The following is a 25,089-nucleotide window of genomic DNA, read 5'->3' as shown; positions in this document are numbered from 1 at the left end:
GTTTGAGAACAAGGACAGTCTTCTCAACATATAGTGCATCCTGCTAACAAATTTCAGAAATAATACTAAATAGAAGGAATGAAAAAGGCTAAACTAATCTACAGTATGCAACTTTTTTTTTAACAAATAAACCAGGAGAAATCTGAATCAATCTGACTAGAGGCTATCCTGTGAATTCACTAAGAAGGTTAATAGCTTATTTTACTTGTTCAGACTCAATTGTTAGAAGTTGTCCATAGATTTTGTTGCAGGAATTAATTCATAGAATCAATTTGATTTCCGTTTTCTCAGGTTATAAACGATTTCTGGCCTATTGGTACCCTTCACAGATGGAAGCCCATAGTTTCTCCAATGCAGCATTCTTGTCTTATTTTCAACACTGTGCTTAATGCAGTCAGCTATTTTTGTTTTCGGTTTAGATGCTGCCCCTGGAGAATTAGCAGTTCCCCTTACACTGTTTTCTTCGTGCCAAGGATGATCCTGCTTTCAGTTTTAATTTAGAAAAGGGAAACGAATTAGACACCTTTAAATAAGCAGCCTCAAGATAAAGTAAAATTGAATGCAATATATTTGTGATGCAAGCAAAGAATGGTATATTTGAAGATTCTGAAGTGTCAGTCCCAATCCATACCTCAAGATGTTTGATGCATTCATTTCTGTAACAGGAGAAAATACTTGATAGAGAGAATGTCTCGTTGCACTTTTTTTCCTGTTGAAAACTTTTGGCGGCTTCTTCGAGTTCGAAAATGTCATTCCTTTTGAAAATAGAATAAAATCTTCCACATATACAAGTATGTGGTGCAATGTCTACATGACATAATAAACAGCGCCAAAAAAACATGTCATTAAGAACCAAATCATCTTGTTCCTAGCAAACTGAAAGTTAACACGTCTCAAAGCATCATGAAGTCTACATCTAAGACGTCATTGAAAGCAAGTTAGCCTATCAATTACTGAAGCAATTGGAATAACAATACTCAAAATGAATATATTAATGTTGTCTTACCATGGAAAAGACAAATCGGATGAGAAAAGCAGTATTTGCACAGCAGGTAAGCTACATAACAATCCCTGTGGCATATGCGGCATATCACCAAACCTGATGTATTGGAAGACCTTTGCAAGTTTCTTGAACTCTTCTGTTGCAAAAGGTATGTCATATAAAATTGCATAAGATGCAAGAAAGGCTGCACTATAGCATTATAAGATGCTTTGTCTTCAGGCTTGTTCTTGGAACTTCTGACCCTTGAGGACTTGTAAACAAACATTGCTTCTTTACAAAGAATTTCCTCATATGGAATTAAAGGCATCATTCTGAGAAGTGCATAACGCCTGCTAGCTGCAGCTCCAAGAGGAAACCACTCATCATTAGCAAAGTTTACTGCTTCTCCACAGTTAAAACCTAGGATCAACAAAAAAAAATCAAATAATTAATAGAATTTAGATGGGAAGTATTGACAATATAAAAGGGTTTTCCACGATTATCCTACTATAATTTGTCATCTATGGTGAGATTGTGTACTTTTATAAGAGTTACTTTAGAAGTTATACTTAAAATTATCTCTGATTACATTTTAGAATATAAAATCTTTACCCTGATCATGCCTGAAAATCAAACTGTAATCCATGTCTAAAACTTCAATTTGTATAATTGTATGTCAATGAAAATGCGCAGTCAATTTCACAGATTCGCCTGTGAAGAGAATGAAATATTACCATGACTAAATCCAGCATGATATGCTCTAGGAAAGGTGATGATAAACTCTCCTGGATTCTGTACAGCCTTGTAAACTTCCACATCATGTTGTAGCATGACATTTGGTGGGAACATGGTTGTTTTTTGTGCAAGAAATCTGAAAGCTCCATCCTCTCCATGTTTTGTTAAGATCTTATTGCAATACACATGTTGTAAGACAATCTTTTCAAATTGAGAGGCTGCATAGCCAGGCACGCCGTACCAAGTTTTACTTGCACCTGAATGATTATAATTTATGCTGCAAAGAATACAGAAATATATATATATATATATAGGTTAAAATTAAAATATGATCAATGAATAGGGAAGTGGAAAAGAAGACAGTTCTCAGATGTACCTGTACAAATAATGATCTTCTACATGCCATGCAAACATACTGAACAGCATTCCAATGTAAAGCATAGGATCAGTTATTCCCTGAAATTTAGAAATGGAATTAGAAAGAAAAAATTGTAACTTTTGAATTCATTAGGTTTCCAACATTGTTGTCTTACTGGAATTTCCATGTCAACTAAACGTAGCGGCGATTGCAGTAGCCGTGAGAAATTCTGAAAGCAAATGCAAAATATTATAAAAGAATAAATACCTGCATGAAAAATGTTACTGCAAATAACAATCAATATATTAACTTCTATTAGCAGACTCTAATTTTTGAGAAGCAATGTATGACAATAAAAAATATGACACAAAAGAGAAATGGAGTAAGCATAAAGTCAGTAAAACAACCTTCAAATTCCATTTACTTGTCCCAAGCCTGTCATCAGGATCACATGAAAAGGCACTACCTTCAACATTGATTCCATACTCAACTTTTCCCTTCTTTCCATGCATCATCTCGTGCCAGAACTCCTTTTCCACACATGAAGAAGGAAGACCTCCAGAACAATGAAATCTACTGAAAAAAGTCTTGTTTGCAAGAGCCTCAAATTCCTCATACGTATATTTTCTAGTTGAAACAGTGGCAACCAACAATTATGTTATTTTACATAAATTAAGCAGTACAAAAGCTTAAAAGCATGATATTATTTTACCTGCCACTCATTGAAAAGGTTATTGCATCCTTCTCATTCCATTTAGAAAGACGGAGAGGCTGTAAGTTTGTTTCAAACTTGAAATCCCTTTTCTCTTTCATTAAGACAAAAGCAGGTGGATTTGAGGCTGCAATTGGAGAAACAATTTTGCACATACCTGAAATATGACAATGAAACAATAACCATGCAAGTAAAATAAGAAGAAAAAATAAATACAGAAAGTAATTGTTAGAATAAGTAATTCTGGTTTAAACCAAATCCTTTTAGTTTGTAACTTGAACACTTTGAGGAAGAAGACCAAAAGTAATTACATACAGAATTGGTAATGTCAGTAAGTAGCATCCTAGTAAGCTTAGGAGGACAAACACAATGGATGTTAGAGGGTCAAATATTAAAGGGTATGTAACTTTACATTTGAGTGGAAACAGAGAGTTTTCCTTTCAATTGTAAAGGAAAGTGACACATGCATGCCAGCTGCAATTCTATATCTATCTAATTCCCTCATTTTCCCCCTCCCACACCTCTAAAAGAATCTTGCCATTTCTGTTTGCTAGATTAAAATGATTATACTAATCAGCATCTGAATAAGGCCAAAAATGCCAAATTAATTTATACACCATACTAAATATGACATCAATTTCTTATACAAAGGAAATTTTGGTATAAACTTTTCAATGAAAGATCAAGCCCTTACCTCATAAAAACAATGTAAACTACCTGTAATTAAAAGAAAAAATCCATAACCTACTATCACATTACCATATTTAGAAGCCTCAGGAGCTATTTTCTGCAGATAAACTGAAGGATGGTCAAACTCATGCTCTGATGGGTAGTAAGTTGGACACTCTGGAATCCTATTGGTCCATTCTAGATCAGCTAAGTCATTTTTGGTCAGTTTGTTGGTGCCATGTCTGGTTGCTGGCTGAGTAATTGAACTTTTACCAGCCATTGTTCTTCCTCTTCTTCCACATCTGAAAGCATTTGGTGCACCCATTTTATTTGGTCGTTTTATATATCAAGGATTACTAGCATCTAATTCTTCTTCAGGGACACCAGTGTCCAACCTTGGAGGTCTTTTCTCCAGCCTAAAATATATTTAACAATTATTATGAAAATTGGACATTAATCACTATAAAAATTCACTTGATTGCAACAATGAAGCTAACTTAACAAAATTGGAGAAATTAAATAGATGGGTCTTCATGTGATGAAAAGCATAATTACAGTTGTTATTTTCTACCTCAGATGGTTCAGAAAGAATGATTATGAATAAACTTACTTTTTTTAGAATAAAAAGATTTCTTGAGATTATCTACATTAAGTGAAAGAAGAGTTCCCTTGATCAATTTGCAAGAACTTCACTACTACTGCAATATTTTGAACCATTTTGCTTTCATTTTGGATTCCTTTCCAAACAAATCTTAAGTAATAATGGCATAAAATATTGTTGCTTCAAAATGGCCATGATCCAAGCATTTAATTCACTAAATTCCAACACCCTTTCCCCTTAGAAGGAGAGTAATACATTACTAGGGGCACCAAACATTACACGGGCAAATCGATATAATCTTGAAAATCTGGCATTCAAAACAGGGTTTTAATGTTTCATGATTTCCTTATCTAATGATGAGAAGAATTGAAAAGGAGATACTAGAAACTAGGAAGACTGTTGTTTATGGTGACTAAATAGAATAAAATCCTTTATTAATATTTTCTCTTAAGACAGAATGCAAAGTGATGTTATTACATATAAACAACTTTTGTATTTCTTTCCTGTGTACAGTTTCAAATGCAAATATTATATATGAATGAATGTTTTTGTTTGTATTAACGCAGCAAGGAACAGAAGAGAACACGATTACATACTTTCAAAATGCAGGAAACGTTGTAGCACAGACAGTCATGAGAATTAGGAACATTCAAAATGCAGAAAACATATTGAGGAAGAAGAGTGGAGTTATTGCCAAAAACTTTCCCAGTCAGTTAAATGCGGTTATTCCATTAGGTGGTTGAGACACGATTATATATATATACATGGTTTAAAACCAAATAAGTAAAAAATAAATATTCAGTTTAGTTTCTTTAAGAAGATAATTTACTAGTGTCAAAGGTTTGTGCGGCCGAAGACCCAATTCGAAGAAGCGGAAGAACTGCAATTGCTGTTGCATTACATTCACAGACCCCAAGACTAAAGATAAAGCAGGTTCTTCACTATTTTTCACGTAGGGGGTAAAGGTGTATGCATAAAACTAAACAGTGTGACATTGGACAATAAATAAATGTTCTTGACCTGCGCAACTCTTTTGACATGACATCATACTTAAGATAAGTAGCTTCTTGCACATTTGAGCAAAGCGCAGGGGCAATTTTCAACATGTTTTTTTAAGGGATCTTAGAAGTTTACAAAATGTTGTGATTCTGAAAGTATAAAACAAATCTTTATAAGTTATAAGTCTTGGATATGTAGTTAAAATTGTTTAATGTCTATGTATGATAAACCATACAACCTGTTTTTGAGTCAACTTAGATCCAGGTTGGGCTGAATCAAGTTAAGTTTATGTTGGATCGAATTGGGCTGAATCAAGTTAAGTTTATGTTGGATCGAATCAAGTTGGGATCACGTTGGATCGAGTTGAGTTAGGTCCATATTGGTTCACGTCAGATTGAGTCATTTTAATCCCACCTCTGGCCAAGTCAATTTGGTCCACCTTAGGCTTAATCTAGTCGGGCCCACCTCATACTTAATGAAGTCGAGTCTGAGTCAAGGAGGGCCACCTCAAGTTGGGCAGATTCTCCTTGCACCATATCATTTTTAATTGGTACCCAATCACACATAGGAAAAGTCTAATCTACCCTTAATGAATCTGAAAATATCTTAAAATGTGATAAGCACCCAATCTCATGCACCCAACCCTATTCTTCTTCTTCTTCATTTGTGCTTGAAGCAGCAGCCGCAGCCACCCTCGGCCACTGTCGTCTCCATTGGTTTCCTTCACCATCAGTGAGCTTCATCATCGCAGGCAGAGTAGCAGTCGCCACCGTCAGCTTCTGAAGTCGGAGAAGGAACCATCGTCGGAGAAAGGTACTCTGTCATGCCTACTGGATATTTTTATCCATAATTCATTATTGAGTTCCGCACTTTTTTATCCATAGTTCACTATTGCATTCCGGATATTTTTATCCGTAGTTCAGGACTGACTTTTGGATATTTTTACAGTTGTGGAAGAATGGTCTCTGGATATTTTTATTCGCAAGGGGTATTTGACTTGTGGACAAAATTTTCCGTAGTGTTGTTGTTGTTGTTCTGCGGATATGGTTATCCGTATTAGTGTTAGATAGTTTAGGGCACTTGGCTTCTATGAACTTTTTTTCATTTGTTTTTTTATACTATATGTGTTATAATTTTTTATATATGTTGGATTGAATGTTATTTTGTTATATATGTTGTAAGATAGTGCATACTAGAGGTGGAGGTAGTTCTAGAAGATGGTGCGAACTAAAGCTTCACACAACAATGAACTTCCTCTACCTCAACATACAATATTTTTCAAAATGAAGAAGACAAGGGCATGATCGGATTTTAAAAAGTTCGTCAGGTGTCAGTCACAATTAATTGGGTGCAGGAAGCAATTGCCCTCAAGTTGACTCAAGTCAAGTCCATGTCAAATTAAGTGGTTGAGCTTGATCGAATTCAATTTGGATTAATATTTCAATTAAATTGTAAATAGTAAAAATTAATTAAGAATCAAATTATAATTAATGTAAAGTATTTAGGGTTCAATATGACTTCTATAACATTTTAAGGATTAGTGTAATCCTAAAAAATATTTAATAATTAATTGAGGTATTTATAGGTCAAACTCATTATGGTCGTAACCCTAACCCACTATGTGTGGGACTTTAAGGGTTTGAGTTTTTTCAACCCACCCAATTGGGCTAATAAAATGAGACTTATTTTGCTAGGAGTGAGTGAGTGTGGATTCATGGAAAATAAGTCAAATGGACAACTCTAACAAAATTCGATGCTTATAAAATTAAATTTCATTATTTATTGTTTAAGCACAAAATAAAAAAAATATTAAGAGCTTGATGAACTTTTTAAATAATAATAATTTTTTTATGACTATTATGTATACTTAATTATTTCAGTTTTATATGTGATTGAAATTTATAAGTGTTCTTATTACATTGTTTCAACATTACAAAACCTATTATTTGTGTATAATTATTTTCATGTATATAATTTTTTATAACTTTAACATACACTATAATAACCTTCTTAATTATTTTATAATATTTTAAAGACTAAAAAAATTATTAATATTTAAAATAATTTATATTATTAATAAATAATTCATAAAATGGTATTTAGTTAATTATCAAAACTTTAGTTATTAACTTTAAAATCTAGTTGGAGTTAAAATACAAATTTATTATTAATGATATAAATTACTTATAATAATAATAATTATTTTTAAAATAGTATATAATTTAATTAATATAGTCATTTGATTATTTTTTTATTTAAAATTAGTTTTTATTTAATATTTTTTTTAAAATAATAACTAATTTTTTATTTATATTTATACCATTTATCATTATAAAAGATGTGCACACGCGTCTATACTTGTTTTCACCAATAAAGTATAATTTGTTTATATATAAAATGTTTTTTCTTCTACTTTCTAAAGTATCAATAAAGTAATTTAATAACTAGTTCTTATTATTTTTATATTAAGCTATTTATTTTACCAATTTTTTGTGATATTTATTTTTCTACATCAAAATTAAACTTCAATAATCTATATTTTGTAGTATTTTTTAACCATTACTTTAATTAACATATGATGTCTACTTAAAAATATAGTATCTTAATATTATTTTAAATTTGATTGAAAATATAATAAAATGTTGTCCAACATGAATATTAAAAGATAGCAATATAAAAAAGAAGTTCATTTGTGAATAAAATACTTACAAAAAAATAAAATTAACTAAAAAGTAAATTTATAAATACTCCAAAATATATTTTATCAATAAAATAAAACAAAACTAACCAATTGATTTTATTTAAAAATAAAACTTAAATAGATAATTTTAAATATAAATTTCAATATATAGGTTCATATTATTGAAATAATGACCTGCTTGTTGAACCAAAAAATATCACAAGGGAACTATCAGCGGTTGAGATGTGATCGGTTGCTCAGTTGTTAAAATAATATTCAGTGGACCCAAGGGAACATTGGACAATAAGAACCGTTGATAAGAGTTACTTTCCAATCATATGGTCCCTTGTATTTGAGCTTAAATTGCACACCTGCATCTATATATGTACCTCTTCCGTCTGTTCAACCCTAACCCATTACGCTGCCTCTGTTTTTGCCTTTTGCTTTTGCACGATTTTTTCTTCATCTCATAGCATAACTCCAACATGCCAAATCACCATTAGCAACATACCTCTTAGATTCTCACTCATATTTAACCCAAGGTAAGTTTTCTTCTGCACTCTTCTTCCAAATCATAATCTTATATTCTAGGGTTCTTGGACTTTTTCTTTCTTTCTTTTTTTCTCTAAGGATTTTATAATCCTTGATTAAACAATCAGATTCTGATGGTGTTAAATTAGAATCAAGTTTGTTAGGTATTGTATTTCGGTAGGATTTGAATGTGTTGCGCGTGTTGTTTGAATTCTGGTTATTGATTGCAGAGATATACATATACGAATTTGTTATGGCAACAGCGGAGGCAGCTCCTGCAGGGCTTGGCCCTAGATATGCACCCGATGACCCTACTCTTCCACAACCGTGGAAGGGATTGATTGATGGCAGTACTGGTCTTTTATACTATTGGAATCCTGAAACCAATGTCACGCAATATGAAAAACCTGCCCCCTTAACGCCACCCTTGCCTGCGCCTGTGGCTTCTGCACCGAGCTTGGCACCTATACCTGTGGCTCACACAATGCAGGCTGGTGGGATGGGGCCGCAACATGGACAACAGTTAATGCAAGGGCAACCCTCGCAACAGCAGGTGGGTCACCTTGCCCAACAGCATGGGCAATCGATGCCGCAACAGCAGCAGCAGAGTCCCCATATGGTGCAGGCCACTCAGCAGAAACCCTCTCAGGGTCCCCAGTCTTCCCAGCAGCAGAACTCACTGATGACACAGTCAGGGCCGCAACCCGGGTTGCATCAAGCCAGACAGCAAATGATGCAGCCCCATGGGCAGCAAATGATGCAGCAGCCTCAAGGACAGCAAATTCAACATCAGATGCCGCCACAGGCAATCCATTCCCAGCATTTTGGGCAAGGAATGCCTCAGGATCATGGTTCACATATTGTACCTCCACAAGTACATCAGTTCCCTAACCAAAACATGCATTATATGTCATATCAGCAAAACATTATTACACCCAGGCAATCAAACTCTCAGCACATTCAGCCAAACACGGTCTCACCTGGGCAACCTAACCCCCAGCAGGTTCAGCATAGCATGCATGGTCAGCCCTTCGAAAATCAACAAACAGCATTTCCAAAGGTAGAGGAAGCGGAGTTTAAAAATGGAAGCCAGGTTGGACTTTCACCTTCCCAGTATCCACAAAGGAGTACCTTGCCTGTTCAGAATAATCAGAACCTTCCTGCTGACACAGCTTCTGGTCAAATGCCTAATGTAGGTGTCAATGCTGGCCAGCCCCAGCAATTCAGGACTGCCTTATCAGGCAGTGTGCATCAGTCGCCCTCTGCAATGCCATTGCAGCAGGGTGGATCTGATTTATATTACCAACATGGTCCTAACTTTCATAAGCAGATGAGCCCAGGAATGATGCATGGTCACCCATCCAATGTCCATCCTGCTGGCCAAAAAATGAGTCACGAGGATAATTTGCGCAGTAGAGCAGGAAACGAATATTACTATAATTCTAACAAAGATATGCCAACAATGGGTCGTCGGCAACCAGATATGACTCAAATACCCGTTCCAAGAAATCCGCAGGTACTTTTCCCCCTTAGTACAAAGTTTAAACTTGTTTCACTTTTCAATCTCTAACTCATCATTATTATTAATTTGTGTTGGTAGTTAATTGCTAGAGAAATATTATAGTTATTTCGATGCGGCCATGACTGTTTAAAATACTGATTTAATGTATGAAAGCTCCATCAGATCCTCATTTCTCTCCATAAATAGTTTTTCTTAATGAAATGGCTGCAATTAGTGATGTACTTGGCTGAAATTCATTTTCCCCTCAGAATATAGAAAAGCAATAACAGAAAAGGTCTATGTGTAAATTACCTTTATATCCTTAAATGTAATGGTGGGTGGATATGAAGGGTATATGTTTCACATTTCAACTAAAGATCACTTTCATTTTCATCTCATGTGAGAGCACTAAGTTACACGTGGTCTATCACTTTTACCAACTTTCTTCCATTTTCTCTGAAATAATATTTTGCATCCAAACTATACACCCTTGGTGCATCTTTCTGGATCAGTTAAGACACTCCTCATTAATTCCTCAAAAAGATCCAAAAATCCTAGCATCCAACTTGCTATCATTGATGCTAAAGGGAAATAATCAGCATGCCTAAAATAACCTCCATTTATTGAGACACTTAGTAGCAAGTGACTTAAGATTTTGTGTGATGAACTTCTTGATAATATGTCGTCTTTGTCAATTTTTAATCCTTTAATTTTTAAGTTGATTAGTCATAATTCTCATCAATGCTTGTTCTTTGTCGCAATTAAATATTTTCATTTTATGATTCTGTAAATCATCATTGCAGGATATGAGGGTTGGCAATGCTCCTTTTCAAAATGTAATGCCAAGTGGAAATGGAAGTGCTATTGCTGGGAATGCTATACCTAGCATGTTTGTTCCTCCAATGGGAGGACCTTCACCCCTTTCCTCTAACACTTTAATGAGGCCTTCTTATATGGGATCTTCTGAGGCTAGTGATCTTTCACCTGCTGAAATTTACTGTCAGCAACATGAAGTTACAGCAACGGTCAGTACTTTTATTGACCCTTGTAGTTTAATATCTTAGTACAAATAGCATCTAGACCAAGATTTTACAATATCCTAGGCATATTTGATATTATGATTTACTTGTGTTGTATGTTACAAATAATTAAGATGCTTCAAAATAAGAAGTGAAAGCAAAACCTATCTTTGTTCTTATATAGTGTGTAAAATAATCTTCTCAGGGGAGATTGTTATGGATAAATTCCATGGTTGTGGTTCCGTTGATTTTAGTTTTGTGTAGAATGACTTTTTTTTTTAATTTATATTTCTTGCATATTTATAATTTTTTTACATCAGTATTTATGTTTCACTGGACAGGGTGGTGACATTCCCCCTCCTTTCATGACATTTGATGCTACTGGGTTCCCTCCAGAGATATTGAGAGAGGTAAGTTTATTGTTCTCCTGTTATATGGTGTTGTATGCATTGGTGCTTCCTAGGAAAGAAATGGTTTTACTCCTTTCCCCCCATTGTTTTAACTTAAAATTTACTTTTAAACTTGTCTATTTTCGCTTGTCGCAGGTGCGATATCTGCTCCAGAGCAGGAGCATATGTCGTACGCTGCACTGCTAATCTGCTATTGGCACAATTACACGTGCAACCACTATCCTGATTTTTGGAGCCTGCATAATGGATGGTTGGAGCCTTTCTTGGGCATCTTCTATAAGGGTGGATGGCCCTCCATTCTTCAAATTTCTATGTGACCTGGGATTTGTTGCTTATTGGCTCCGCATCTTATGTCTTTTTTGCCTTTTTTAATTGCCTCAAGTTGCTTCTGTAAGCAACCATAACCTATGGGTCTTTTTTTCTTTGTTTGCTAAATTATACAAGTTGGATGCAATTTTGTGTTTTATAAATCAAATGGCATTGGATTTGTGCACCCTTCATAGGTCTGATATCTTGTCATATACTCTCATTTCAGATATATTCTGCTGGTTTCTCAAATCCAACACCAATACAGGCTCAAACATGGCCTGTTGCACTACAAGGTAGAGACATAGTAGCAATTGCCAAAACCGGCTCGGGGAAAACATTGGGTTACCTAATCCCTGCCTTCATTCTTCTTAGACAGCGACACAATAATTCTCTGAATGGCCCCACTGTATTGGTTTTGGCTCCAACTCGTGAACTTGCGACACAGATCCATAATGAGGTTATCAAGTTTGGTCGATCATCACGAGTCTCTTGCACGGTCTGTCCTAATATTTCTATCTGTTCCTTTTTGTTGAGTTTTAGCCTATTAATGCTTGCTTTTATCTTGGGGTTCATCTGATTTATTTTCCATTTGCAGTGCTTGTATGGTGGAGCACCTAAAGCCCTTCAACTGAAGGAATTAGACCGGGGAGCAGACATTGTTGTTGCCACACCCGGTCGGCTCAATGATATACTTGAAATGAAGAAAATTGACTTTGGGCAAGTTTCACTACTTGTGCTTGATGAGGCTGACAGAATGCTTGACATGGGTTTTGAGCCTCAAATCCGTAAGATTGTGGATGAGATTCCTGCACGGAGACAAACTCTCATGTACACAGCAACCTGGCCAAAAGAAGTAAGAAAAATTGCTGGTGAACTTCTTGTTAACCCTGTCCAGGTTAACATTGGAAGTGCAGATGAGCTTGCTGCAAATAAAGCTATCACACAGGTATTTATTTGTGCCGATTTATTTTAAAATATAAAGTTGATGGTAATTTTAGTTTTATCTTTTGTCTGTATTCTCAGAGTTACAAATTTGGTCAATTTGTTTTCATTTTTTGTGCTACTGTTACAAATATTAGCTTCTTCCTTTAATTTTTTTCTTTATATATTATATTCTATATCCGAGGTTCCACTTCAGGATTTAAGGATCATGTGTTAAACCTCCAAATTTGAACAAATTTATTTTCCTTGTATGAATCTTGGCTTCTTCCTATTGTTTATACTGTGTTACTATATTCTATATCTAAATATCTGATTATGGAAGTGAATTGGGACACCTGCAAACTACTTCACCTATAATGCTGAAGGTTTGATTCTTGGAGTTGTCATCACTTATTAGGGGTTTATCTAACTACTTCTAACTTGAGGGTGTCAAACCACTATGCTCGAGGGAAGGGACTGAGGATGCTTGTCTAAAATCACAAAACATTCTATATACAAGCATTGACATACTATTTCAACTCTTCAAACTCATGATTATTGTTGTTTTATTCTTTGTGGTATTTGAAGTTTTTTAAATGAGAATGCCATCAAAATAATTCTTAGAGAAGTTAGAATTCTTGATGACACTTTTGAAATTTTGGTTAATGCAACCTCTTTTTTACTAATGCCATTTAGTTTAACAAAACACTTGATCTAAAAGCATCTTCTCTATGGTCATTACGTCATGTTGACCTTCATGTGGGTTAACATAGTAATGTACTCGGGGTTTCATTGTCCTCTAAACTGTTTTGCATTTCTTTTTTGTTTATTTTCTGGAAGGACTGAGACTTGGCCCTAGAGTAAGATTGTTGTGTTTAACCTTGTGGTCATGATTAAATGGCCTGTACATGTCTGACCTTTTACCCAGACCCCACAACTATGGGAACCTTGTGCACTGAGATTTTTAAGATATCATTGTTTTGCATTTTCTGTTTTTTAGGAAGCCTTAACTTTCTTCAGCTTTGGGAAGGGGAATGTCACATGTAGTGAGTGCTTGTAAGTTTTGGGAATGGTTCACTTTTACAAAGGGTATTGCAAGCGTTATCTTTACTTAAAGAAATTAAAACAGCCTTTTAATTGTGTGAAATTTGTGTGAATGACTTTTTTTTTCTTAATTACCGTTTTCTAGGATATATTTGTTTTCTGTTGTGGCATATGGCATTGTCTATTGAGCTTATTTAGGTCTGTTTTTATTCGTTGTCATTGTGCTGCTGTTATCTTGTATTCTGACTTTTATTTACAGTCAATTAAATAATCCTTCTTTAATTTTCTCTATGGATAGATTTACTTTAATATGTTCCAAATGCAGAACATTATTTTGTTTTAGTTTCTTGGGGACTTATATTCTTTTTTGCCTTGCATATGTAATTTGTATACTTGCAGTATGTTGAATTTGTCCCACAAATGGAGAAGCAGAGGCGTTTGGAGCAGATTCTCAGATCCCAAGAACGTGGTTCTAAGGTCATAATATTTTGCTCCACAAAGAGGTTATGTGATCAACTAGCTCGTAATATTGGTCGCACTTTTGGGGCTGCTGCAATTCATGGAGACAAGTCTCAAGGTGAGAGAGACTGGGTTTTAAGTCAATTCCGGACTGGCAAGTCACCAATTCTGGTTGCCACTGATGTTGCAGCTCGTGGGCTTGATATTAAGGATATAAGGTTAGCCTCTTTGTGGTAAAGAATATAAATGAATGGGTCATATTATGGAGTTTTTATGTTACTTTTGCATGTGCTAGATAATGATGAACCTTTTGTTTAGCACCTTGGGGCCTTAGCTTCAGGAGTTTTTTTATGATTCATTGTAGTTGAACTTGTGAATTTATGTTATAGGGTGGTTATCAATTATGATTTCCCCACTGGAATTGAGGACTATGTACACCGAATAGGAAGAACTGGAAGAGCAGGTGCTACTGGAGTGTCATATACCTTTTTCTCTGAGCAGGACTGGAAACACGCAGGTGACTTAATCAAAGTTTTGGAGGGTGCTAATCAGCATGTGCTTCCAGAGTTAAGACAGATGGCTTTGCGTGGGCCTTCAAACTTTGGAAAGGAACGGGGTGGGATGAGTCGGTTTGATTCTGGTGGTGGGCGTTGGGAGACTGGTGGTCGTGGTAGCATGAGAGATGGTGGCTTTGGTGGCCGTGGTGGCATTAGGGATGGTGGCTTTGGAGGTCGTGGGGGTGGCATGAGGGATGGTGGTTTTGGGGGCCGTGGGGGTGGCATGAGAGATGGTGGCTTTGGTGGTCGAGGTGGTGGCATGAGGGATGGGGGATTTGGTGGACGTGGTGGCGGCGGCTTTGGTGGACGTGGTGGCATGAGGGATGGAGCTGGTGGAAGAGGTGATTACTTTCCTGGTAGGGGCAACAGGGGTAGGGGATCTGGTGGTCCTCGCGGTGGTCATGTTGGTTGGGGTAGGGGTGAACGTGGTATGGATGACCGTGGACTGGGACGTGGCCGATTTGACAACAGAAGGGATGTTTCTTACAAAAATAGAGGCAGAAGTTATAGTCGTAGCCCAGAAAGAGTCCGAACATGGGATTATAGTAGAAGTAGCAGCAGAAGCCGTAGTAGAAGCAGGAGCAGGAGTTGGAGCAGGGGTCGTAGTCGCAGTCGCAGCTGGTCCCGTGGACGAAGTTACAGTCGCAGCCGGAGCAGGAGCCGGAGCCACAGCCGCAGCCCCAGTTATGATAGGCGGGATAGGTCAGTTCAACCCCTTCCTGATCAAAAGGATCTTAGGGCCCACGAGGTAGGAACTTCTGATCCAAGAATGCTTCCCTTGTCTCCTGGTCCTGGCACACAAGCGAATTCCTCTTTGGGAAATGAACAAGTCGAGCAGCAACCTGTTGTTGGTAGCTCTGATCCAGGTAATCCAGAAGCTGTAGCAGCAGACCTTAGTCATCAATCAAGTTCTGGTGTTTAGAGTCATGATTGGATTCTCGATTTTTGGAAAGGCATTTCTAACTTTTTGTCTTGAGTGGATTGGTGGGTAACCTTCCACTTAAGTTTAAGATTGTCTTTACATGGTGATTACCTTATGGCTAGAGGTTGGTTCACGGGGTAGTGCTGTAAGAAATGAGTTAAGAGTCTAATATGATATGATACTGCATCAACATTATTCAGTGAGAGTTGTTCAATTGGGTACCACAGGTGGTTAATTTTGATCAATTGGCTATGCTAGTCTATCTTACGTATCTGTCTGGTTGGTTACATTGGAGGGCATTATTTTAATATTTATATGTAGTATTAGTTGTGGAATTGGAATTAAACAAATTGTAATGAATCGATTATTGTTTTGTACTAGGCATACAGCTCAACTCACCTGACATTATGGTTATTATTGTTTGCCTTTTTCCCCTTTATTTTCTTTTATTGGTGTTAACTGGAATGTATAGGGCATTTGCAAAAGAACTGAAATAAAAAAAAATACGAATTATTAATAATACGTAATTAACTAATTCTGATGCGGCAACTTGTTCAACTCTTATACTAAAAAGGAAAATTTTTGATTTCAACGTGTTGTTTAAGGGTGGGAGAAGTTGGGAAATCTCCCATTGTAGTAAACCTTTTTTATACCTTTGGTTTTATTACTTTTTTCCCAGTACTTATATTTTTTCCTTTGTGAAGAAAAAACTTCTGTGATAAACAGAGATAGCTGGAGTAGTGGGTAAGATATTTACAGGCAAAGCAAGGAACATAATCCCTTTTGTTTTTTTTGCAGCAAGTGTTAAATTAATGGTGAGAAAAAAAAAGCATCCACTTTCTCCTTTGCTTCCTTCTGCACTTTCTTCCTGAGCAGCAGATTCATCCCATAATGTTACTCATTTTGGTATTTTCACACTGGTACTGGGGTTGTCGCCGCACTAAAAGATTCACCATTTAGATAGGCCTATAAATAACTCATTGGGAATGACCAACTTTAAATTATTATTATTATTATCCTATGTATCTCAAAATTCTACCAACTTTTAAATAACAAACAATTTAACATTTCTTTGGTACTATCGTGTTCTCAAAAACTTCCATTATAAGATAAATCTAATTGGTTAAAATTAGTCATTAGTTTGAATTTTAGTGAAATATGGAATTAATTTATGGGCAATCTACAAGTAATGTAAGTGCATGCAAGTGAACTCTCAAAACCCAGTTACTTCAACCTTTTAACGACCAAAAAAAAAAAAAAGGCTTAAACTATAAAAAATGATTTTCAAAGATTTGTAGAATGTAAAAATATTAACCCAAACACAAATTCCTTTCATTTTGATCACCTACTAAATATATAGAATTCTTTTTATATATTTTTTAAAAAACTTATTCATGAAAAAAATTAATTCATTTTTTTTTCGTAAGTTTTAACTTATTCATAAAACTAAATTTTGTAAAAATTATTTTCATAAGTTTTTTTTCAGAATTTGATTTGAACTCATTCAAGTTAATTTCATTTTCTTTTTCAAAACAAGACATAGATATGAAGTTTTCTCCTTACATACTAATAGTACAATACATGTATTTTACAGTAGTGTTGTAAATGTAAATGAAAGGCAATAAATATTGAGAGTATATTCAAAAGATAAGATATAAAGAGGGAAGATAGAAAATAGTTGTTTTATTACTTATGAATTTTTTGTGTGATTCAATTTTGCTTATGTATGTGCACTATAAATAGAAGAAAAATGCATAAGATTTCCTTTTTGGATATATTTATTGTAATATAATGTATTTAATCTTTATTCATGTTTTCAAAAATAATATTTATTTTAAATTTAATTAAATACCCATAACACAAACATTAATTTTTAGGTTTTATTGGATTTTTGTGACCTTCATTAGGTAAAATTGGAAGTATGCTAATTAATACGAAACACTATAAGACAATAGAATTTATAAATAAATTTAATACATAATAAATAAATAACTAAACTAAATAAGTTTAATGTAATAACACAAAGTTCATATCTTTATACAAGAAGGAAACAGAGGAATTGAATGTAAGATTTTGTTTAGAATCTCATTTTCATTTGTTAGTATACTTTTTAATCCACGTCCAATAAAATCAATTTATTGAAAAATGAAGTGTGAAACATCATAATTAGAATTATTGCTTTGACATGCAAATTTGTCTTATTTTTTATTTGTTTTCAAAGTTTTTGGTAAAGGAGAACAAGATACTCTAGTATACAATAATAACCTATGTTTATAATATTTTTTTATGGTTTTTATAAGTAATGTCTATGTATATGTATGTGCTTCAATGCTAAAATTTTCTTAAATAATATTATTTAACTTTAAATAATTTCCATAAACAACAACATTATATTGCTTAATTACGACTATAAAGTTTTAAACAGTGTTATTTAACTTAAAATAATATTTATAAACAACTACACTAAGATGGCTTAATCATGATGAATTTAAAATTCAATTTTGTTCAGCATAAAGAAAAATGAAATTAACTTACTAGGTATTTAGATAGTCAAATTTAAGAGGTTGACTTTAAGAATTTAAAACCTTTTGTGCTAAAATATTTTCTTGGATTGAGATTTTTTCTGAAAAATTATGAAAGTGTTTTAATAACTTAAAATTATAAATTTTTAAATTTTATTAAAAAAGTAAGATTAATTTGGTATTCTGTCTTCTCAGTTTCTCTCTCCATTATATTTCTTCTCTTATTCTTCTTGTCTTCCTTCCTTCATTTGTGAGTATTAGTTATTTAAAATAGTAAATAATTTTTAATAATTTTAATATGAAAAATTAATTTTAAAATACACATAAATTTTTTTATATAACAAAAAACTTATTCTATCTAAACTAAAATTTTGAAATCTGGTATTTTCAAATTGTATTGTTTAAATAAAAATATTTAATAAATCAAATTAATCTAAATTTCATGTTTTTTAAATTATAAATTTAATATTGATTTGAAGTATTTTTATTAAATTTCTAAGATCCTTGACCAACAACTTATCCATGTATGAAACTTATATATTAAAAAATGAATATAGCTACCAAGAAGTGAACAATATTAATAGGAGCACAATTAAACTGATAAAGAAAGCGAGGGAATCATACACCCGTTTTCGGCTACAAAGGGAGAAATCTTATTCTCACACGTCGTTCTTCTTGTCACATGACGGCTCCAATAGTTGTGACCAATGGCATTGTCGGTGGACAAATCTCAAGGGTGTTATTGTCAAAACGAAAACAAATCAAAGGCCAGCATTGGACAGTGACCACCGCTAGATTAACCAATCACTATGCGTGCGCATCAAGCAGCCAAAACGACGGCGTTGGCATGTTCAAAGTGGCGTTTTCGTTGTATCCAAAGCGGCAGAGGGGTAATTGGGTAACTCGAAAAGGGAGCGCAATAAGAAATAGCAAACGCTTCGTATCTTATAGTGGGGAATCAATCTCTCTCTTCACTACTCCACTTGTTGGTTCTGGTTTTTTTTGTTACGCTCACCAAAACGGCTCTCTCGCAGGCCAAAAGCTTCACCCTTTCGGTTCCTGCTTAGGGTTTCGTTTTCGCTTCGCTCAATGCCGCGCGGAGCCGCTACTTCGCTCTTCTCACTCTCCAATTCCAATTCCCCTCCGCGTTCTTCACCCACCATGCATTGATTCTTCTTCCTCTTCTTCTCTTCTGGTAATTTTACTCCCCTCTCTCTCTCTCTTCCTATCTCGTTTTTGTTTCTCGACTTCTTTTTATCGAATAGTATGTTAATTGATAAGTCGAGAGTGCATGTTGTTTGTGTATTTTCTGCGGTATTGCGCTTGATTGTGCTTGTGGAAACTGAGTTTCTGGTTTCAGTGTAGGTTAAGGGTGCGTGAATTTTCGTTTTCTCTTCGTTTTTGCGAAAATTGGTTTATTATTCGGTATGATGCTGAGCTGTATTTTGATCTTGAGGTCTTCAGCGGCCTGAAGGAATGAATGAAGTTTAATTGTGTGCTAGTATTTACTTCGATTAGAAAAAATTTAGGGTGGGTTTAGAATATGAACTGGTGCTTATCAGATATGTAACACTGATAGTGTAGGATGGAATTTACTTGATATACTCAACATGCTTGTTTCTACAGTGTTTGTGATTGTGGTTTAGTTTGGTTACTTGGCATGCTGCTGTTTGTAGCTTATTGTATTTGTATTGTCCTTCATGTTTGTGGGGTTTCAGTGTATTAAAATTTGGCTGAGAAGTTATTTCCGAGTGTTTTACATAGTATAGATTAGGTTGTGTTCCTACTCGATGGAAACATTATTTATATCTACAGTGTTTCTTATTTCTACCTTTAATTAATTTTTTTATTGTTATGCGTGCTTATGTTATGATTTTTTACGACTGTCTACAGTGGTGGCAGTTCTGGTATGGAAGTGTATGATGTTTCTGAAACTAGAAACCATGATGCACATACGGTAAAAAAAATAATCTGTAACCTCTGTCCTTTAGTATTTACTTTTTCAGGATTACTTTGGTGATAGTCAGTAAATGTTTCATTCATTTTTACTTTAGATTGAAGGTACTGATTTGAATTCACACTTTTCAAACCCAAATCTTGAACAAACTGAGGTCATGACTAACGAAGGAGCCCCTGAGTTTTATGTTGATCAGAACATGTATTACCCTGCTGCCACCAATTATGGGTATTACTGTACAGGTAAATTTAGAAACATTATAACATTAGTTTTGTTTGGAAATTACATCATGGTGATAATTTGTTGCTCACTGTGTTTAGGTTTTGAAACACCCGGGGAATGGGAGGACCACCATAGGATTTTTGGTGTAGATGGTCCCAATGTTCAATACACGGTAAGTTCAACCCCTGTTTCTCTCTATCCATGTTGGTTAATGGATGTTTTTTAATGGCGCTGTTCTTTTTTCAGGGTGCACAAAATGAAAGTTTGCCGTATGTATATTATAGTTATGGATATGCACAGTCTCCATACAATCCATATAATCCTTATATTCCTGGTGCTATGATTGGAGGTGATGGCTCATTTGGAGGAGGGCAACATTATTACACCCTCCCCAATTATCAAAACCCAGTTTCTACACCTGGTTATATTCCCCTTGTTCCGCTGGACAATTTTTATGATAGTTCTGCAGATTCCTTTTTTGGAGCCAGTGCTTCTGGAAGTAAACCTGATGGAAGAGGTTTGAAACATAAGTTCAATTCAGCTTCTGGTAACATTTCTAGGAACTCTTCAAAATTTTTATCAAATCAGACAAGTTCCTTGGCCAGGGTGTCAGAAGGGCCAAGAGGTAATGATGGGAGGAAGCAAGATTTAACACCTGCAAGTGTGTCCGGTGGTAGTTTTCTCAATTTAGCTTCACCAGCTGTTCATCAGGTAATTGTATTACCCTTTTTAAAATTACATTTGAATTGTTGATTTACTCATTTTTGCTTATAGTTAAATGAGAATTAACATATCTGCATGAAATTAGTTGTTAGTACTTCTCTACCAATGTGTAATTTTTTTAATTACACCTTTGGATTTGGCTAGGTGAGTATTAATTTGTGGAATTTTAGAAGATCTTTATATAAATAAAAGCTGGCTAAATCCAGTGTTATTGAAAAAGAACCATGGCGGAAATCACATCCCTGCACCTTGATGTGAGGAAGAAACTGGGTCAGTGTGATCTATCTCGAGGGTAGTGAAACCCTAATTTTGTTATTTTTAAACTGTTGAGTTCTTATACCCTACCCATGCCCGAAACCCAACCCAAACATAGCTCCACCCTCCCCTCCCCTTCCCTTTTTTCCTTTTGCTCTTTAGTTCTGCAGTGCCATCTGTCTCTTTCCTTTTTTTCTTCTTTTCTATTGTAATTATGTTGTATTGTTATTTTAAGTATTGAATTTACATAATTATGTTGTATTGTTGCTTTTATTTCATTGTTATTTAAATTTCTAGACTTACTATTATAACTGTATGATTGAGTTTCATTTTCTTTTGCACTGCAATCATATTTCTGCATTTTTTTAATTTGTTCATATGTATACACTATGCACTTTTCTCTACGAGTCTTCCTCCATAACTTTTTATGGTTGCTGAAATATTTTTTAAAGGATTTTTTGGTTGCAGATATTTTCTGTTGTGTGATATCTATAACCCTACATAAAATTATGTTCATGATGAGTAGGTGGTTTGATAATTGATTGGGGTTTCTTTGAAAATGTCGTTTTTGTTGAGAATTGTTTTGGTTGCTATACTGCTCTGGTTTTGTAGGATATATTGACTCAGGTTCTTAATTTCAACCTGTAGATACAATTTCAAATGTGCTCTTTACTAAATAGTGAATTTTCTGATTTCGGATCTAATGCTAATGGACAGTCTGCAGTTGCTAAACTTAGGCCGAAGCTTCACATGGGCAAAATTCCAAGTGGTGGAAATGGAAGCTCTGATATATTGGGTGAGCAAAATCGAGGCCCTAGAGTTGGTAGATCAAAAAATCAGCTGTCTGTGAAAGCCTATACAACAGTGACAGGAGATGGTAATGAACAGGGAAACATTGTCATTTATACTGATCAATACAACAAGGAGGATTTTTCTCTTGACTACGAAAATGCCAAGTTTTTTGTTATAAAATCATACAGTGAGGACGATGTGCACAAAAGCATTAAATATAATGTGTGGTCATCAACACCTCATGGAAACAAGAAATTAGAGAATGCTTATGAGGATGCAAAGAAAATAGCAGCAGAAAAGTCTGGAGTCTGCCCCATCTTTCTATTTTTTTCTGTGAGTGTTCAATGAATTTTAATCCTGGTTCTTTATTATTTGTATATCTACTTTCTCTCTATGTTATCTACATGCAAGTCACACTTACCTCTTCTTGTATACTATTTTTCTTTTTAATGAAGGTTAATGCAAGTGGGCAGTTCTGCGGGGTTGCAGAGATGATTGGTACAGTTGATTTTAATAAGAATATGGACTTTTGGCAGCAAGACAAATGGAGTGGAAGCTTTCCTGTAAAGTGGCACTTCATTAAAGATGTACCAAATCCAAATTTTAGGCACATTATACTGGAGAACAATGAAAATAAGCCAGTAACTAATAGTAGAGATACACAAGAGGTATATATGGTTTCTGCCTGTATTTCCTTTAGCAAGTTTAGACATTGCAGGTTTCTTCTATTAATATTTTACAATAGTGAGTGTAAGTGTTGATTTCTACTTGAGGAGTTTGCTTTGGACCTGTTATGTTTAAACCAAATTTTTCAATTTATCTGGTATATTGTTTTGTTATATCGATTGTAGAGTTTTCGGAATATTGGTTGTCTACATACTCTTGCATGCTTGAATATCTGTTATTAAAAGTTATATCTTATTGCATTCTTTTTTGATTGGTAGATTTTGATTTAACTATCTTGTTGCAGAAATTTAATATTATTTTATTGGCATGCATGATTCCTGATTTGAATTTATTCAGAATGAATCTAGTGAATTAGTGTACATCACATTGTATATCACTGTTTTACGCTGGATTAAGCTATTTTTGTACAATTATTTGTTTCGTTTTTTAATTTAATGAATGTAGCTTATTATCCTTTATCTCTATTTTCCTGCTTAAACTTGTTACATTGATTACTACGTTCCTTGCTTATGCACAGATAGTATATTTGAAAGGTTTGGAAATGCTGAAAATATTCAAAAATCACACATTGAAGACATCTTTACTCGATGACTTTATCTACTATGAAAGCCGACAAAAGATCATGCTGGATGAGAAAGCTAAGTTGCTTGGCAAGAATTTTGATAGTCCGATATTTGTACCTGTATTGGAAGCTTCACAAAAGCTGAGTTTTACATCAACTGGCGATTATGAGAAGAATTTGAAGCCCAAGGATGATTCTGATGGCTTAAAACAGATTTTAGTTTCAATTCCTGAGCAGATTGCTAGTAATTCTAATGTTACTAGCATCAACCCCGTGGATGAGAAAGCTGAGAAAACTGTTGATAAAGATATTTCTTCTATTTTAAAGATTGGTTCAGTCACTATTGCCCCCAAACAGGTTGAGGCTAAACAATCCATCAGCATTGATAATAAAGAACCAGTTGATGTCCTTACAGTAGGCTCGATGCAGGTCAAAGTCAATGGGTTTGGTTCATCATCTGGTTTCTTGAAGGTTGGCAGTATCCCACTTGATGCAAGAGCACTGCAACCGGGAAAAGGAGATCCTTCCGTGAAAACAGGATCACAACGTTAAATTTTTCTTTGCGTTTGAAGCAACATCTGGTTTTTAGTCTACTTGGTAAAAATGGATTAATGGGTTGTCCAATTGCATTTTACAGTTGGGAGGTTGAGTTTCTTTTTGATCAGTGTGTTTGCTCTTTGCATTTCCTATATAGTTCATTTGCTAATGATGTTTTGCTGCAAGGCTGTTATATCTTTGGGTCTTTGGACGGTGTTGATTGGGTGACTTCTGAAGTTTTATTGGATAGTGTAACGCCCCTTTTTTTGCTTTTCGCCTGCTGGTTCTCAATATGCAAGGAGTGAGTGAGTTTGATCATCCAATCTGTGTTGAGAAACCTGCTAGAACTTCCCGCCACATTAGTTGAGTGAGTCTGCTATATTACAAGATCAAATTTCTATTCTATTGTTTTGAACATGTTTCATGCTTATTTGGTTCAAGATAGTGTAACAATTGATTAAATGAGCAGCTTTCCAAGATGAGAGTATATCTCAATATCTAGTGTATTAATTCTTGTACGTTTTAATCTAATCTAAGGTGGAATCAGTTCAACGTATTTTCGTTGGAATGTTACATTTGTTTGATAAAATCGTCTTTCTCAAAACCCGATGAAACTTTTGTTTGATAAATTTTAACTCGATTAGCACTTGTGCTTTTGCTGGTAGGTCTGAATGCCATCATCACTTTGTTCGGTGAAAATGATTTCTGTGTGGTTGATACGCTCTCAAAGCTTTAGAAATCAAAACCATATGTTTATTGGTATGGCAGGTTCTTCCTTGAATTTCCTTAAATCATTCAAACTTTTTTACGTTGAACCGTGCAATAGAATTCAAGTTTTTCTACATTAGAACTTAATTTGTGAAAATGAAGTTATTTTCAGACACAACCAAAAAAAGCGATAAACAGATCGTGTAGTTCTGAGGTTGATAAACAGATATTGTGGTTTTGAATGGAGGACTGTGAATAGACAAACAAAGCTGGTCACCAGTGATAAATTGAAGTAAACACATTTTCTATGTTATTAAAATATTAATTAGTTTAATTTTACAAAATAAAAATGAGAGATTTTAGGAAAAATGTTTTTTCCCCTAAAAATATCATTTCTCAAATATTTATTTTTCGTCGGCTTTATCTTATTTAATTTCTCTATCTCTTAAGTCGTCTACTTTAGTTAGAAAATAATGTAAAAAAACCTTTATTAGTTTTTTATCAAAAAATTTAACATCTTTCAATTGAACTTTCTAATGAAATTAAATATCTTATTTTTAGGTGAATAAATAAGTACAAACAATAGTATAATAAATGGAAAATAAATACTAATATTTATAATGAATTTAAGCACCTTTTCATATCAGACGTGAGGAAAAATATATAGCTCTGAGATTTTATTATAAAAGAATTTATATTTTTAAGGATAATCTTC

General features: G+C 34.4%; 3 protein-coding genes and 1 long non-coding RNA gene across 4 annotated transcripts; 3 read left to right on the top strand and 1 right to left on the bottom strand.

Annotated features, from left to right (window-relative positions):
- Window positions 1-40: 40 nt before the first annotated feature.
- Window positions 41-3,781, bottom strand: LOC137833536 (lysine-specific demethylase JMJ13-like). The gene is made up of 9 exons (XM_068641880.1): window positions 3,547-3,781; window positions 2,788-2,944; window positions 2,483-2,702; window positions 2,251-2,304; window positions 2,094-2,173; window positions 1,717-1,994; window positions 1,007-1,402; window positions 702-807; window positions 41-472 (listed from the first exon to the last, which is right to left on the bottom strand). The coding sequence occupies exons 1-9, from the start codon at window positions 3,779-3,781 to the stop codon at window positions 268-270; spliced, it is 1,731 nt and encodes a 576-aa protein (XP_068497981.1). The 3' UTR covers window positions 41-267.
- Window positions 3,782-5,712: 1,931 nt separating this feature from the next.
- LOC137833123 (uncharacterized) lies at window positions 5,713-6,568 on the top strand. Its single transcript, XR_011084680.1, has 2 exons — window positions 5,713-5,869; window positions 6,239-6,568. It is a non-coding gene; the product is annotated as an uncharacterized lncRNA (long non-coding RNA).
- Window positions 6,569-8,068: 1,500 nt separating this feature from the next.
- Window positions 8,069-15,823, top strand: LOC137831973 (DEAD-box ATP-dependent RNA helicase 40). Its single transcript, XM_068639905.1, has 8 exons — window positions 8,069-8,278; window positions 8,498-9,783; window positions 10,572-10,793; window positions 11,129-11,197; window positions 11,733-12,002; window positions 12,102-12,452; window positions 13,871-14,148; window positions 14,320-15,823. Exons 2-8 carry the CDS (start codon window positions 8,521-8,523, stop codon window positions 15,407-15,409), a joined length of 3,543 nt encoding a protein of 1,180 aa, XP_068496006.1. The 5' UTR covers window positions 8,069-8,278; window positions 8,498-8,520; the 3' UTR covers window positions 15,410-15,823.
- Window positions 15,824-18,812: 2,989 nt separating this feature from the next.
- LOC137831972 (YTH domain-containing protein ECT4-like) lies at window positions 18,813-24,161 on the top strand. The gene is made up of 8 exons (XM_068639904.1): window positions 18,813-19,126; window positions 19,825-19,888; window positions 19,986-20,130; window positions 20,209-20,282; window positions 20,357-20,821; window positions 21,806-22,213; window positions 22,336-22,548; window positions 23,085-24,161. The coding sequence occupies exons 2-8, from the start codon at window positions 19,841-19,843 to the stop codon at window positions 23,679-23,681; spliced, it is 1,950 nt and encodes a 649-aa protein (XP_068496005.1). The 5' UTR covers window positions 18,813-19,126; window positions 19,825-19,840; the 3' UTR covers window positions 23,682-24,161.
- Window positions 24,162-25,089: the final 928 nt, after the last annotated feature.

This window comes from Phaseolus vulgaris, chromosome 6 (genome assembly GCF_000499845.2).
Source record: "Phaseolus vulgaris cultivar G19833 chromosome 6, P. vulgaris v2.0, whole genome shotgun sequence".
Taxonomy (NCBI): domain Eukaryota; kingdom Viridiplantae; phylum Streptophyta; class Magnoliopsida; order Fabales; family Fabaceae; genus Phaseolus; species Phaseolus vulgaris.
The sequence above is the reverse complement of the archived record's forward strand: the minus strand, read 5'-3'. Positions and strand labels throughout refer to the sequence as shown.